Here is a 12,981-nt window from a genome sequence, read left to right as displayed (position 1 = left end):
TTCTGCTTAAAAGGAGGGAGGTTTTGCGTGTTAGCAAAGCATCTACACGAGAGCATTGTAGCTGTGGATCGCACATGCAGCAGTAGATTGTACACAAAAAGAAGGCGTGTGATTGTTTTTGTTTTATAATGCATTGCAAAAATGACAATAAAAGCAAAACAACAATATCAATTGACACAGAGAACAATCTGAATGGTATTTTGAAGTCTGAAGCTCTCTAGTAAATACAGGATTCTACATATTTTATTCTCAAAGTAAGTAGTCCAGTGTCAAAACACCTAAATTATAAACATAAACAGCAGTGACGACGCACTTTGACAGCCTATACGAAAACGTTTACCCAAGCCTGTCTAACAAGATATCTGAACTTTGCCCTTATTTTTGAGTCAGTAACATCATGTTTAGATTTCCACTCGAGTAACATTCACCTCCCCTGCTGATACTTGAGGCCACAAATCCACTGCAGTATTGCAACTGCTCAACAACAGAATTACATCTGGTTCTAATAACAAAAGAGATAGTAAGATCAGGAAAAAAGCACCACTCAGAGTGGGCAAAAATAGAATAGCTTGCTGAGTGGGCAGTTTTTTCCCCCTGAAGACTATTAGCTAAAAGTAGGTGTCACTTCTCCCCAGCCTGGATGGTGGAGACCATATACACAGGGGCAGATGTGACATTGTGTGTGCTCAGGTTGTCACCCAGAATACCTGGACAGGGAGAAGCTGAAACTCTAATCAACCACTACTCTAACAATGTTTCCAGGGCAATAAATATCTTCACTGTAATAAAAACAGTTTTTCACATACTCGGTTACCTGAGGGAACTTTTGTAACGGAACATCAATTTAAAAAAATAAATAAAATAAAAAATATTTGCATGTGTTCCTATAAACACGCCCTTCCATAAACAAAACAAACAAACACAAAAATAAAAAAAAACACATAAAAGCGCCATTAAATCTAACTTTATTTCAGCACTGAGATGATGTCATCAAACTTAATGTTCTTTTTTTTTTTTTAAACAAATACTTTGTGTACAGAAAGAACTGAGGACACAATGCACATGCGCATCAAGTGTGCCAATCCACCAGTCCAGTGGTTCTCTTTTAACCTGGTATTGGCATGCTTTGCTTGCTGAAAACTGGACATCAAATAGATACAATAAATAAATCTATTTTAATCTGAGGACCTATTTACATTTTGCAATTCCCACGCCTACCGTACTATGAAGCAGCTGTCAGAAAGATGGCCACTAGTAGGTGTGTAAATTAAAAAAAAACTCACAGAGTGCTGTTTTATCAGAAATAGCACTTTTATTTCCCTCATTTGCAACGCTACAGGGCAGCACCTATGCCCCCAAAGCACTTCATTAACCCCTTAAGGACACATGACGTTAATGTTCCGGCATGATTCCCTTTTATTCGAGAAGTTGTGTCCTTAAGGGGTTAAGATGGAGTGATTTTGGTTTCTTACGCTGTCCCTTTAAGCAGAGTAAAAGAGCAGTCACAATCATATTTATGCTGATTTGCATTTTAAAATATACAAGGATTCTAGCAAAATGCTGGTAGGGAGAAGGTGGGAGGACGTTAAGGAGTGACACTTCTAATTTTTTCACTTTCCAATCTGTGCTTCTCAAGAGGTTTAACCCCGTCCATACAAACATGTCTGGCATATCATGATAACCAGAGGTTTGACTAACTCAGAAGCAGAATGGATTAATACTGTGCACTATAGATTGTATTTAATATTAGTAATGCCTCTGTAGAGCTTATTAAAGGTTTCAACCCCAAGTGACAGGATATATTGGGACTTGATAAACCCTTGTCATCACGGAGTTAACTGTGTGCTTTTCACATTCCAATAAAAACAACAGAAAGTCTTCATAGTTGGCAAATGTTTGTCTGCTAAGTTTTGTAACAGTAAATACATGAGATCATTTTTCCATTTTAAGCTCCTTGAGTAGAACTTTGAACTTTTTTATTATTATTTTTGCTTTTGCATTTAATGGAGTCTCAGAAGGACTTGCTGAGTCGGCAAAGCAGGATGTAAATGTCTGCATTTGCTTGTGCACTTAGATGACCCTTATTGTATCCTAACATGCCAGATTCCTATCTGCGAGGCCATGTGATCTTAGTGAACCCGAACAGAAGAAGAAGAAAAGAAAAAAAAAAAAGAACACAACAAAAAGTTAACAAAGACTTAATTAAATAAAACTTATTTTAAACAAAAATTGCCTTAATTTGTATAATGCATATTGTTAGTGTTTTAACAGCTTTCCAAACAGCTGATCTATAGATGGGGAAAAAACCACAAAAAAACAAAACAAAAACATATGCTTTAATGCTAAAAACAGAACAAAAACCACATGTCAAATATATTCAAGATCCAAGTTTATTTTCAACCACTGATGTCTCCAGAAGCCAAGATGGTCTAAATTATTACTTGTACACTAAAAGAAGAAAAATCCTTTTTTTCTTGCTAAAGCTTGAAGATTTATAACTTTTATGTGGAAACTAATACTGAGCAATTAACTGTGTCTTTTATAGACAACGAGAGGGTAATCAGGTATAGACAATAAAAAGATAGGGACAGAAAAAGACTGAGTTATTGTGGTTACTGTCTGGGTACTACACAGGACTTGATTGTACATTTGTTTATCTATGTATGCTAAGTCAATCGGGGATTTGAAAACAGAATAAAAAATGTGTAGCTATTTGTAACAGTACGGCGGTGTTCTGGTTAGATTTTGATTGTAAAATAAGTAATTTGAGGAATATTGATGGGTCCTGCCAGGCCAGAGGGATCTGTACTATAACAGGAGTTTAATGTACAATGGAGGGTATTCTAGAAACTGTGAAAAGCTTCCAGACAAAGAAGACCAGCTTTCTTTATAAAGAATTTACAGAGGAAAACTTTTATATTTTTTGTGCTGTCATGGTTTCTGTGTTAAGCTTATGTTAATTAATTGTAGTGGAATTTATATCTGTTTTTGCAGATCATTATGATATCAACACATGTACATTATGGCTGATGATGATATCCCTGGCTAGACTGAGCTGGATTGTCTGTTCTCAATAGTACCAATCTAGGAAATGTCATCAGAACCATCTAATGTTTAGCTAGACAATGTCACGGCTTCTGTCCCTCCAGGATGCCGCCAGACATGTACTTTTGTTGTGAGTCATTTTGCCATCCTTTCTAACGCAGAGCGCTACCTCCTTGTGTTTTCTTATACCTATCGCGGCCTGTGTAATTTTTTGCAGTCACGGCTAATTGTGTTGCTTTGGGCATGTTCTGGCATCAACATGTGGGGCAAACCAATAATACCTGAGTCTAGTTTATTTGGTGCTGCCACTCAGTTTGCTCCTTACCCTGTCATGGTCTCGAATACCAGACAGTGCGAATCTGAGTTATGTTTGATATTTCTGGTTTCAGACTTGACTTTGTTTATTGCAATGCAAAAATAATGGAACCACACTTAATTCACATTAAGCCATGGGTGCTGAACTAGACCATGGGCCAGCACTAGACCAACAGTGATAAATACCAGTAACAGAGAGAAGGTCAAGACACTCCAATAACTTCAGGCACGTTTAGTTGAACATGTGGAACACTGCAACATTTCGACCCAGGAGGGGGTGGAGGTGGTCTTTCTCTCTGGCACTTGACTTTGTTTATTGACTTCCCAGCCTTCTATAATCCTTGACCTTGGCCTGATTCATTGTATGTTCTGTGCTCCTTGAACTCAACTCTTTCTCGGACTATCATGTGTCTGCTAGAAGGCTGTTTCTTCTGCCTTTTACGTTAAGCCTTTGCCGCTCTAAGCACTGATAATAAGCTTCTCGATACTGTTTGTCCTAGGCTTGCATATTGAGGTCTTAAAAGACAGTAGTGTTAGTCAATTCCTTTAACATCTTCTAGTCAGGGCCTAGAAATTAATTATTGGAAATGTCGTCCAACAAAAGGTGAAAATCCAGGCTGAATAACTGAATCGGATAGATTTATTTTTTTTAAAACATTGATCAAAACCTCCTTCAAAACAATGGAAAATCGGCTACATGGGAGAATGTTTAGTAAAAACATCTCTGAAATGGCATAGAATGGGTGAATTTGAGCAAAATCAATATAAAATTAATTAGAAAAATTAACTGCTAGGGGCGCCCCTCTGGGCATCAACAAAATTCATAAAAAGCAAAAGACATTAAACGGAATTTCTCATTTCTGTTATCTAGAATAAATTTTGAATAGCATAAAAACCTAAATGCTCTATTCTTTTTTCATGATTATTATAGAAATAGGGGAGGTAAACCTGCCCTTCCTTATTTTTGTTAAGAGTCTAAATTTTTGGTCAGCTATGATACAGCGCAAAACCCTTAGACTCTCAGGCTTCTCATAGAGGACCCAAGAATGAGGAATAAATATACCACCCAGGAGGGGTGCGTTAATTAATATAAAGTGCAACATTGTACCCTGCCCAGCTTCAGAGGCCCCTTTGGAGGTGACCACAAGACGGTATATAATTGAGGAGGTTTTGTAATGTCACTTTTATTATAATTTTCATAGAGCAGATATACTATATGCAATTTGGGTATAAACGTCAAAGCACTATCACTTGAATTGTTTAGTTTTGACACTACATTTTTTTGAATTGCGTTTATCACATTACTTTACACATTACAGTGGAACCTCGGAACGTGAAACTGATTTGTTCAAAAACCGAATCAAAGTTTTACATAAGAATTAATGTAAATAAGATTTATCCGTTCCAGACCCCCAAAATGACAGCATTTTAACACAAACTTTACAGTTTAATAATACCTTATTTGCATAAAATCATACAGAAAAAACAATAAACACAATGTAAATTAAATTATAATGTCACTTCACTTTACCTGTCAGCTCTGTTTGCTGACAGAATGGAGCTCTGGTCGCTTTGTCTAGTGCTAGGAGGCCGATGCGTAATACCAAATAGGTACCAACGAGGTTAATACCATGTGATTTTGTTCTAATACAGAGTTTTGTTCGGGTACTGAGAAATTTTTTTCTCACATTTTTTGTTTAATTACCAAATTGTTAGAGTACGGGAGCATTCCAATTCCGATGTTCCTTTGAATATACATTCACGGATTATTAAAATACACTTTAGCTTATTTAGCACTAGCACGATTTAACTTGTCTCCCACGTTGGAATTAGTGTAGGATCCACCGATATTGAGGTACAGTGAAGTAGTGTGGAGCTTAACTCAATATGGTTATACGGTGGAACTGAATCCCCATATTTTTTTGCTGAGATACGCGATTTTAAGTAGCCTTATAAAATATTAAAAAGTATTTTTATGTGGGTGCTGTTCCTTGATCTGTATTACATATACATTTGGGTCACTACGTCAGCATCATTCCTGCAGAATGCATACGTCAGGGTGCGCCCCCGATTCCTTTTTGTCTTTACTAGATTATTGTACAGTGACTAGCAAACTATTGTACAATGTTAAAACAGATGACAGTGAACCTTGATGGATTTTCTTTCCATCCAGTTTGTGACATTATCTTTATAGTAAACAACATAGTAAAAGACTGAGCATCCGAAATATTTAAGTTGAGATTACTGTCTTTGGAGAGTATATAAAAGTAACAGTGGAAGGGTGGGTAAGTGGAAAAAGGGGAGGTGGGGGAGGGATTGGGGGGAAATTGCCATGGCACCCTGCCTTTTTTTATTGGGTTTAATGTAGGCCCAATCTTTCCCTTGGGTTGCACCCAGAGCTTAAATGATGTAAACGTTAGCAACAAAAGAATATTTTGTCTTATTTTCACACACGAGCCTTGGATCTGCTCATATTTGGCTTCATGACAACTGTATGAATGACACTAATAGCAGGAACAGTTTTTGGAGCAACAAAAGTGTTATTAGATCTACGTTCACTCACTTTAAATACTCCCCTGTGTGCAAAATAAAATTTCTAGTTTCAATTTATCTAAATGTCTTCATTTCAAGAATTGCACTGATCTAGACTCCAAAGCCACTAACAAGCTAGCTTTTACAGCAGCACACATCTAAATGCGTTACTTACAGAATAATTGTAACATAAATAAACGGAATGAAACTGTAATTTTATGTTGTGGAGAACGCTCTGCCTTAATTTGCGCTATGGTAATGCGGTGTAGATTTCTCTGTTAGACAGCTTTCTTTCTGTGTGAAGTTACATTACATTTCCCTTGGTACTGTCTCCTCCACGTCTGATTCGGTCTTACTTTACAGAGCGCATGTCAATCTAGATCCTCAAGGACTGTCATCTTGCCAGAGTTTTCGAAAAAAAATTTAACATGTAATTAAACAATTAACATTGTCTCTTTCTGAGCAACCGTGTAGTCCACAAGGACTTACGTGAGACGCTGATCCTTCACAGAATGTTTTTTTTTAGAAAACATTCTGCCAGGACGATTATATTGAGATTTCTCTATTTTAAGCATATCCTAGGAGAAATACATAATACACTATAGTTAAAAGAATACATATTTAAAACATATAGAAAAATCGATAATTCAATCATTTACTATTTTCTGTTACTGGGTTAGAGAAAAAAAAAACCCAAGCAAACGATCAAGAAGACTATCATCACTCTCCTGCGCCACAAATGCTCTTGTCTAGCTAGTTCTTTCCCAGTAACGTGCATGTCAAGATCAGTCCTAGCTGTACTAGGCCACCTAGTGACACCACTAAGCATCAAGTAGGACATTTACTCAAGTCTTGGGGAAAGATGCTACATTTAAGGCCAGGAGTAGGCCAACTTTGACATTCCATCTGTTGTGCACTACATCTCCCCTGATGCTCTGCCAGCATTATAGCTGTAGGAACAAGATGGGTCCACAATGGCTGGAGTGCCGATGGTGTTGCTTGCCCCTGTTGTAGACAGACACTGAGTGCCAGTTTGGCATCAATGGAATATATGTGTATTTCTCATCTCCTGCCACACTATATACTGCAGTACAAATGTTACATTCACTGAGGAACAAACCTCTTCCACTAGAGCAAAACCCAAAATTTCCTGGAGGACAGTCATGGCATCGATTCAATGTGCGTGGGCTTATGGCAGGATAGACATAGCTACAAAATACTGCAGTCTGATGGGCGTAAAACACTACCACATCTAGTTTTGTAAAAGAATAAAGTCTTTTACCATCGTGAATGAAAGCCACTGATTGCCTCTCCATGTCTACATAATTGTATTGACATTCATTATGTCTAACCATGCATTCTCTGCCAAAGCACGATATCGGCTCGGGTAGAGTTAAAACGTTAAACCATGAGAGATAAATGTATAAGAAAAATCAGCCAGAGCGTTTCACAAATAGTTCACTTATTTTATAAAGATAGAAAAACGGAACTAGGATCCCCTACAATGATAAACCCATGGTTACTTTAAAATTCAGACATTTTATCACATTGCATTGTTCTTTTTCCTGACTACAAGAGCTTTAAGGAACATGTGGAAGTATCATAATGGAAGAGATGGGTTTAATGGCCCATCATATTTTTTCTGTTACTCTCATCTAACCAATTTCATTACTTTTCTTACTCAGAGAATTAATAAAACCCTCAATAGTCATGTGCAGCTCATGACTGGGTCAGATTTCTACTGGTACGATGTAACGCTGCATGGCCCGAAGGGTAGAGGTTAAATAGTTTGGCAGCTTATGGCATTTGCACTGACAGGATGCTAACGTCATTCGCATCAATTTTAATCAAACACTTCTACATATAATACCAGTATGGTTACAGTGGTATGGTTACAAATTGGAATATTATATAAAAGTATGGATTGTGTCACACATTAGAAGATTATATAAATGTATTGTGTCACATAGAAGAGTATATAAAGTATGTACTGTGGGTAGGGGATACCCATGACCAATTTTGCTACAGGTTATACATTACAGGGTTAATTGTATCATATTTGAGATTTGTATACCAACCATAACTTTCCTTAACATTTCTATGTAAATGATGAAATGCATACTTCATGATTTCTGGTCAATATGGTACAGTAGTCTACTCGCTTCATATTATACATAGAGAGTGCATTAATACACATACATCCCATGTGTCCTCGTTATGGAGTGGCAGTCCTTATTGTGGGCCCAAATCCCTTTTTTTTTTGTCTCTTTGCTAGAAGCTACATATTGTTGGTGTGTCTAAATGTATAACAGAGCTTCCCAGCAAGAATCTATAGTGGTAGACTATAAGGTGTTGGCGATTTTAATATTTAATGCCATTTATTGTATTAGATTATGTTCCTGTCTGTTTCTGTCTCAGTATGAAACTATGCATATGTAATGTTAAACTTTATATGATGTCTGCTAATCATCAACGTATCTCTTATATTGCACAGTGCAGCAAAATCTGTTGGAGATTTATAAAAATAAATAGTGATGTAAATGTGTTAACTCTTTCACTTTGAACAATTGTAGAAAAGTATAAGAAGTGGCTTTTAGGAAGGAGCAGACACCTGATGAAGCAAAAAATAAATAAAAAAGTTGGCATTATGCATCATTATTTTATAAAAGTGGGAGAAGGTAACCCAACTTGTTGGCATTACTGCTGCGTCAAGACAGGAGGAGTTCAAGATCTACATGCAGGACTGTGGACCTTCACTGACTTATTACAGAGATTCGTACTTCTCATTATGCACACCTCAATTATTAAAGGAAGATTTTACCGGTTTAGTTTGTTTACAGTAAAAGATTTTTTTTAAAAAAAGTTGTTTTACTGGAAAAGGTACTATCCCTTCTTTGTTTCACTCTCGTTTAAAAGGATCATGTAAAGCTGCTATTTCAAAGGGATTCCAACTCCTATCAAAGACGTCCACTATATATATATATATTACCATGTGGGGCGGTCTACCAAATGCACTGCATGCATTATAGAGCAGATTCCGGCCTTTTTAAAGTTTGCATTGGAGATATTACACCTTCTGCTTTGTCAATATTTTTACTATTTTTGTGCTGTATATCGATTTTTGCAAGCACAAGCATTTCATGCTGTCATAGTTTATACATGTGACCAACTAGTTTCTATTGATGTTTGAACAAAATGCATCTGCCAGGGCTGCTGTTAAGTCAACAAAATTCATATAAAGTCACATATAGCTTATAGAACTTAAAGTTAGGTTTATTCTTTCTAGCGTCACATAAGATACATTTATTAGAACACTCTGGGCACCGCAACACCATCATCGGAATGAAGTTGTCATTGTGTGAGGAGGTCTCAGTTTACCTCAGGGGGGTTAGACAGTTAACAAAGAGTTTAAACCCTAATTGTGAATCCAGCACCGAATCAAAGCCACGCACTGGATTGCAGGTGATAGGCTGAGAGCATCAGCCTATCAGTAGCTCCACATTTACAAAAACAGCTTGAGAAACTCACGTATGTTTTTCACTCCGACATACCATAAGTTGTTATGGTGCCTAGAGTTTCCCTTTATATCTAAAAAGTCTTTGTACTGTATATAATATAAGAATAATTTAAATTGTAAGGTGGTTTGGGCTGGACCTCCTTCTACTGTTCCCATATGTCATGCAGGTTTTGTATGACAGTGCTACCGAATATGTTGGAGCTATATAAATAATTGTAATGCCCAGCGCTGTAAACACAGTGTCACATTTAGCAAAAACATAAAAAAAACAATTACACCCCAAAGGGGTTCAAAGGAGCGCTTGGACACTGCCTGTGTTGGCACCTCAGATATTTCTGAACTACAGTACACATCATGCTCAGCCAGCCTTAAAGAGCACTTGCATTCCTCCTACCAGCAGGAATTATTTTAATTGACATATTTTCATGTGTGACTTGTGTGAATTGTTTGAAGGTGAAATGAAATCACACCCCCTTCAGACTAAACTCCATTGTATATTGCACAATGCTACATTTTCACATGCAACTGGCCCAAGTGGTTTTATCTAAAAAAAAAAAAAAAAAAAAAAAAAAAGGGATCTGATCACATCTTCACCTTAGCAGCTTGCCATGTATTTTTGGTTTTATTTTTTTGGGTGTGTGCTATCCTGTGTCCACACTTTAGCCAGCCAGGTATAAAATATGCATTGCTTACTCAGACCCCTCATTGAGCCTTAGGGCTCCTCCTTATCATTGCTGCAAGTCTAACCCTGAGACACCAATCAATCTGGAATCCTTTAGTGATGTCTGTTGCTGGCCAGAAGAGTGGGCTGCCCTGCACAGGGCGAGGTCGAGTAGTGGGGGGAGGGTAAGATTGTCTGGCAAAGGGATGGGCTGCTAAGGCTTGAAGGGGCGTGTCCCACAGACAGGATTTATGCCAATGAGGGGGTGTGTCAGGAGAAGGGGGCGTGCCCCATGTAACAAAGAGAGCTGGATCAGAATACTTATATAATTTTATACAATGTATCCATAACATTCTACGAATGCTAACGATAGAAGTAAACAAAGTAATCAAGCCAAGATTCTAAGCACAGGACAAGCCACTGCCAGGACCTGGAAAGCAGGGGGAGATAAGCACTCCAGAGGTCATTTGAGGTGGTCTTCTCAGATCAGGACCCAGTGACTGCCTATGCTCCTCCCTCCTATGTTACCCCAGTTCCCCTCTTAAAATACAACCTCTGGGACGATTTATTTTATTAGTAAGATATGTATTTTTTTTTTTAACTCACAACAACACTCCTACTCATATCACAGTTTTTGCAATCAGAGACTCCAAATATTTCCTGTCTTGGTACACATTTTGGTAGTAAGACCCAATATTTATAACATATTATGATACATATTAACATGATTTTGCATTCCTTCTAATACAATGTCACTGTACTGGACTATGCTGTTTAGATCTGCCTGTGTTGTTTGAAAGCACAAAAAACAGCATTGGTGTTACACACAGACACACACTACCCTGGAAAAACTGACACACAAGTTCTGTATGCACTCTGCACCCACACAAGTAATTGCACCCTTGGAGCCTGGAGTGCCCTACAGTTTAAAAGCAGGACAGCCCCATGATCACTCACTGAGACTGAGAAAGAGCACTTGGATCTGCCAAGTGCCCACTCCCATTAGTCACACTATGTCACCAATAGGTTTCCTGTCACACCTGAACAGAGACTGAGAGTGGGTGTGACCTGCATCAAACTTCCAGTGTATTTATGGATTGACAACGATACCATTTGTTTTTTGTTGTACAATGTGAAATTACAGCCAAGCGTTTGCCTGGGTGGGTAGGATCATTTGTAAAAATAATAGCTCTGCATCTGTCTAGGTGATTATTTTATTTTTTTTAAAGGGGAATGGGGAGGTTGTCCCTTTAACCCTGTCAGTTCCAATTGTGGCAGTTAGAAAGCATGGCACCCCATGTCCCTCCCCAGCACTCCGAGGGTTAAAGCAAGGCATGGCTAATGAAAGGACAGCACTGACCTGTGTGTGTCCTCAAATGAGCTTTCAGATGGGATGATTTGCCATAAACTTTTTCACAGCCAGAGTAGGGGCACTTGTGCTTTTTGAGGGGTGACTCAGGGTCAAGTCTGCTTTTCCCACGCCTGGCTCTTTGTACAGGGCTTGGCTCCTGCTGGAGGGGGGGTGTGCCCTCTGTGTCTCCCTGTTTGCTAGCTGGAGATACCAGATCCTCATCCTCCTGCTCCCCTGTGGGCAAAAGGCTCTCCTCTGCCTTTATCTTATCTGGGCTGGCAGGGTGGACGGCGAGGCTTGGGACTTGCTGGTTGAGATCAGCTAAAATCCTGGCCACCAGAAACAGAGATGCATTATCTTTCCCAGCCTCTCTCATGTCTTCTCCCAGGACCGTGGAGGGATCTGCTGGAATAGCTTCACGTTTCCCATCAGGGAGCCCATTATGAGCATGGACAATAGCACGACTGGACATAGACACAAGGCACTCAGCAGCGAAATGGTCCACATAGGCGGCTGTTGACATTTTCATTCCCGTTCCTGGCATCCTATTGCACTGTGCTCCCTTCTTCTTCTTTTTTTTGCATCCAAGGTGGTTGTAGATTTTTTTATTATTATTATTATTAATATAGATTTTTTTTTTTTTTTTTTTTTTTTTTAATTATTGGTAAAGACTGATTGTTAAGTGACAGGACAATTGCACTTGGTCCATGGAGATCACGCCCAACTTGCATAGGAAACTAAATCCATCAGAGCCCATGAGAGACAAGAGGAGTCCTGGCATTGACAGCTGTTGATAGATCCTGGTTGTATAATAAAATGAATAATTAAAAAAATATATAATAATAATAAAAAAAAAAAAAAATCAGGGGTGGGTGGCTGTGAAGGCAAATGCTGTGAATCCAGATCTTACATCTTGCTTTGCACGGTGGCAGTCAGAGGTGCCTTTACTCCCTGCTATTGCACTGAGTGAATGGGTTTTAGTCCCCACGTGGGGGTGTGGCCTGGAGAAACATCTGTGGGTGACGTCACCAAGAAGCCACATCCTGGCTTGATCAGCCTAGGAAGAAGAAGTCATCCCTGACTCTTAGCAGCAGATCTGCAGAGCTTGGGGTGTTCTTTGCTCAGAAGAAGCCACAGCCTTGCAACTAAAGGGATAACAACTGATTGGTTTCAGCAGGCTGGGAGACCCAATCACAGGCTTGTTTATGCATATACCATTGGCCCTTTAATTTCATTTTTTTTTTCTTTTTTTTTTGCAACTTGGGAACTGCAGGCAACATGAAAAAGGGGGGTGGGGGGGGAGAAATAACACCACCCGAGTTCAATAATAATTTATTCATCATTGTGCAACGCTGACAATGAGTGTACGCCGTGCCTTGTGTGGAGGGATTTGCTAAACACGTTGGCAGGGATTTAGATGCATTGCTTAATCCCTGCCAAAAAGATTTTACACTCAAATTTTATGTGGGGAAAAAAAAAAAAAAAAAAAAAAAAATAATGTGTGGCTCTGACAATGGCTCCCACTTCAAACAGCAGTTTATAGACAGAGCCTATAGTGAG

At 38.6% G+C, this 12,981-nt stretch overlaps 1 protein-coding gene across 1 annotated transcript in view; it reads right to left on the bottom strand.

Annotated features, from left to right (window-relative positions):
• Positions 1–12,043, bottom strand: part of KLF13 (KLF transcription factor 13) — an 83,112-nt gene extending 71,069 nt beyond the window's left edge. The window contains exon 1 of the mRNA XM_063449155.1: positions 11,431–12,043. Coding sequence (XP_063305225.1) covers positions 11,431–11,965 — 535 coding nt within the window. The 5' untranslated portion in view covers positions 11,966–12,043. The remainder of the gene's footprint in view (positions 1–11,430) is intronic.
• Between the last annotated feature and the right edge of the window lie 938 nt (positions 12,044–12,981).

This window comes from Pelobates fuscus, chromosome 3 (genome assembly GCF_036172605.1).
Source record: "Pelobates fuscus isolate aPelFus1 chromosome 3, aPelFus1.pri, whole genome shotgun sequence".
Taxonomy (NCBI): domain Eukaryota; kingdom Metazoa; phylum Chordata; class Amphibia; order Anura; family Pelobatidae; genus Pelobates; species Pelobates fuscus.
The sequence above is the reverse complement of the archived record's forward strand: the minus strand, read 5'-3'. Positions and strand labels throughout refer to the sequence as shown.